The sequence below is a fragment of the Anneissia japonica genome, unplaced genomic scaffold, assembly GCF_011630105.1.
Source record: "Anneissia japonica isolate Jap-2015-1 unplaced genomic scaffold, ASM1163010v1 scaffold295267_len1340_cov395_single, whole genome shotgun sequence".
Classification (NCBI taxonomy): Eukaryota; Metazoa; Echinodermata; class Crinoidea; order Comatulida; family Comatulidae; genus Anneissia; species Anneissia japonica.
In genome coordinates this window covers 1-1340 of record NW_022758917.1, presented here as the reverse complement: position 1 = coordinate 1340, position 1340 = coordinate 1, and the positions used below count along the sequence as shown (strand labels likewise).

Genomic DNA, 1340 nt, shown 5'->3' with positions numbered 1-1340 from the left:
TGAATATTTTTGGTGAAATTAGAGGCAACGGGAAGACACGTACAGGTGAGGAAAGAAAAAAGACTTGAGACATTCACAGGTATAAGTACTTTTGTACATTTAGGTCAGCTTGTAAACTGTTGTTGTTTTGATATTCTGTGCAGATGGGTCTGGTGAGTTTTTAGATGCTTGGTTAATGTTGGTAGAAAAGATGGTGAACACACCAGCAGTATTGGACTCTCCTCACACATTACCAAACAAATCAACATCACCATCATTTGTGCCATTTAGTCCTGTGCAGTTCCTTATCAGAGTTCATAAGGTAAGTAAGGAGAGCTGAGGTAATTATTTTAATGGAAGAATAAATTTTATCAAGAAGTAGCTTTCATGTCTGTGCTCTTTATTGCAATTGGCGAATTTCGAAAGTGTCTCTTTTTGTCAACTTATTGATTCTTACACAAAAATATTTTGCAACTACCTAGCAAATACTAATAGAATGATAGAAGACTGTGTATACTATTTAATGCAAGCCAAACAAAAATTTCAATTCGACAAATGTAACCATATACATGTTAAGATTTTATATAATTGTTGGTACAGTTGAATGAAGTAGACATAACAAATTATCTCTTTATTTGTTAGTTAGCATATAATGCTGTAATGAACTTATGGAATCGCAAGCCCCTTAAGACTTATGGAGGACGTATGTCGGAAAGTATGCTTGCAATCTTGTGCCATATTCTACGTGGAGAGTCACGAGTTCGAGAAGAATGCGAGAAAGAGAAAAACCCACAGGCCCAGCAAGCAGGCACCTCTGCTGAGTCTTCAGGCCTCCCATTTGGTATTCGCAGTAGTAGCCTGCCTACTGCTGCAGCTCTCCTTGGGTCTGGAGTCTTGGGTAGGGTAGGCAGGCGGGCTGAGCCAAACAGTGATCATATCCAACAGGTGTGTTCACTAAGCAAATATTCAGTTTTTTCTCCATCACTATCATCATCCACTTTGCTATGCTATAATTATCAGTTTTAAATTCAGGTGTTCTTAATATTAAATAAATTAAATAGAAATAAATCTTCAGCCAAATTTGGAAACATAATATTAAAATATAAATATGGAAATATTGCTTATGGGATTAATGGTATATTTAATCAAATAATGGTAGAAACAGTGCTTAATGGTGTAAAGATCATATGGAACATGGCCCATCCCCCGCTAGGGGAACCTTTTCAAACAATTGATAAGGAACACTTTTTCATATATTAATATTGACAAAGAATATTGTAAACCATTACTGATGATAATTTTTGTTTTATTAGATATTAATTAGAGATTAATGTAATTTACATATAAATAAATGTTGATAT

The 1340-nt window shown here is 34.7% G+C and overlaps 1 protein-coding gene across 1 annotated transcript; it reads left to right on the top strand.

Annotated features, from left to right (window-relative positions):
• Positions 1-135: 135 nt before the first annotated feature.
• Positions 136-948, top strand: LOC117125452 (E3 ubiquitin-protein ligase HUWE1-like; the record flags this gene model as incomplete). The annotated part of the gene is made up of 2 exons (XM_033271952.1): positions 136-301; positions 622-948. Coding segments are annotated over exons 1-2 (453 nt in total), but the record flags the coding sequence as incomplete, so codon positions are not given.
• Between the last annotated feature and the right edge of the window lie 392 nt (positions 949-1340).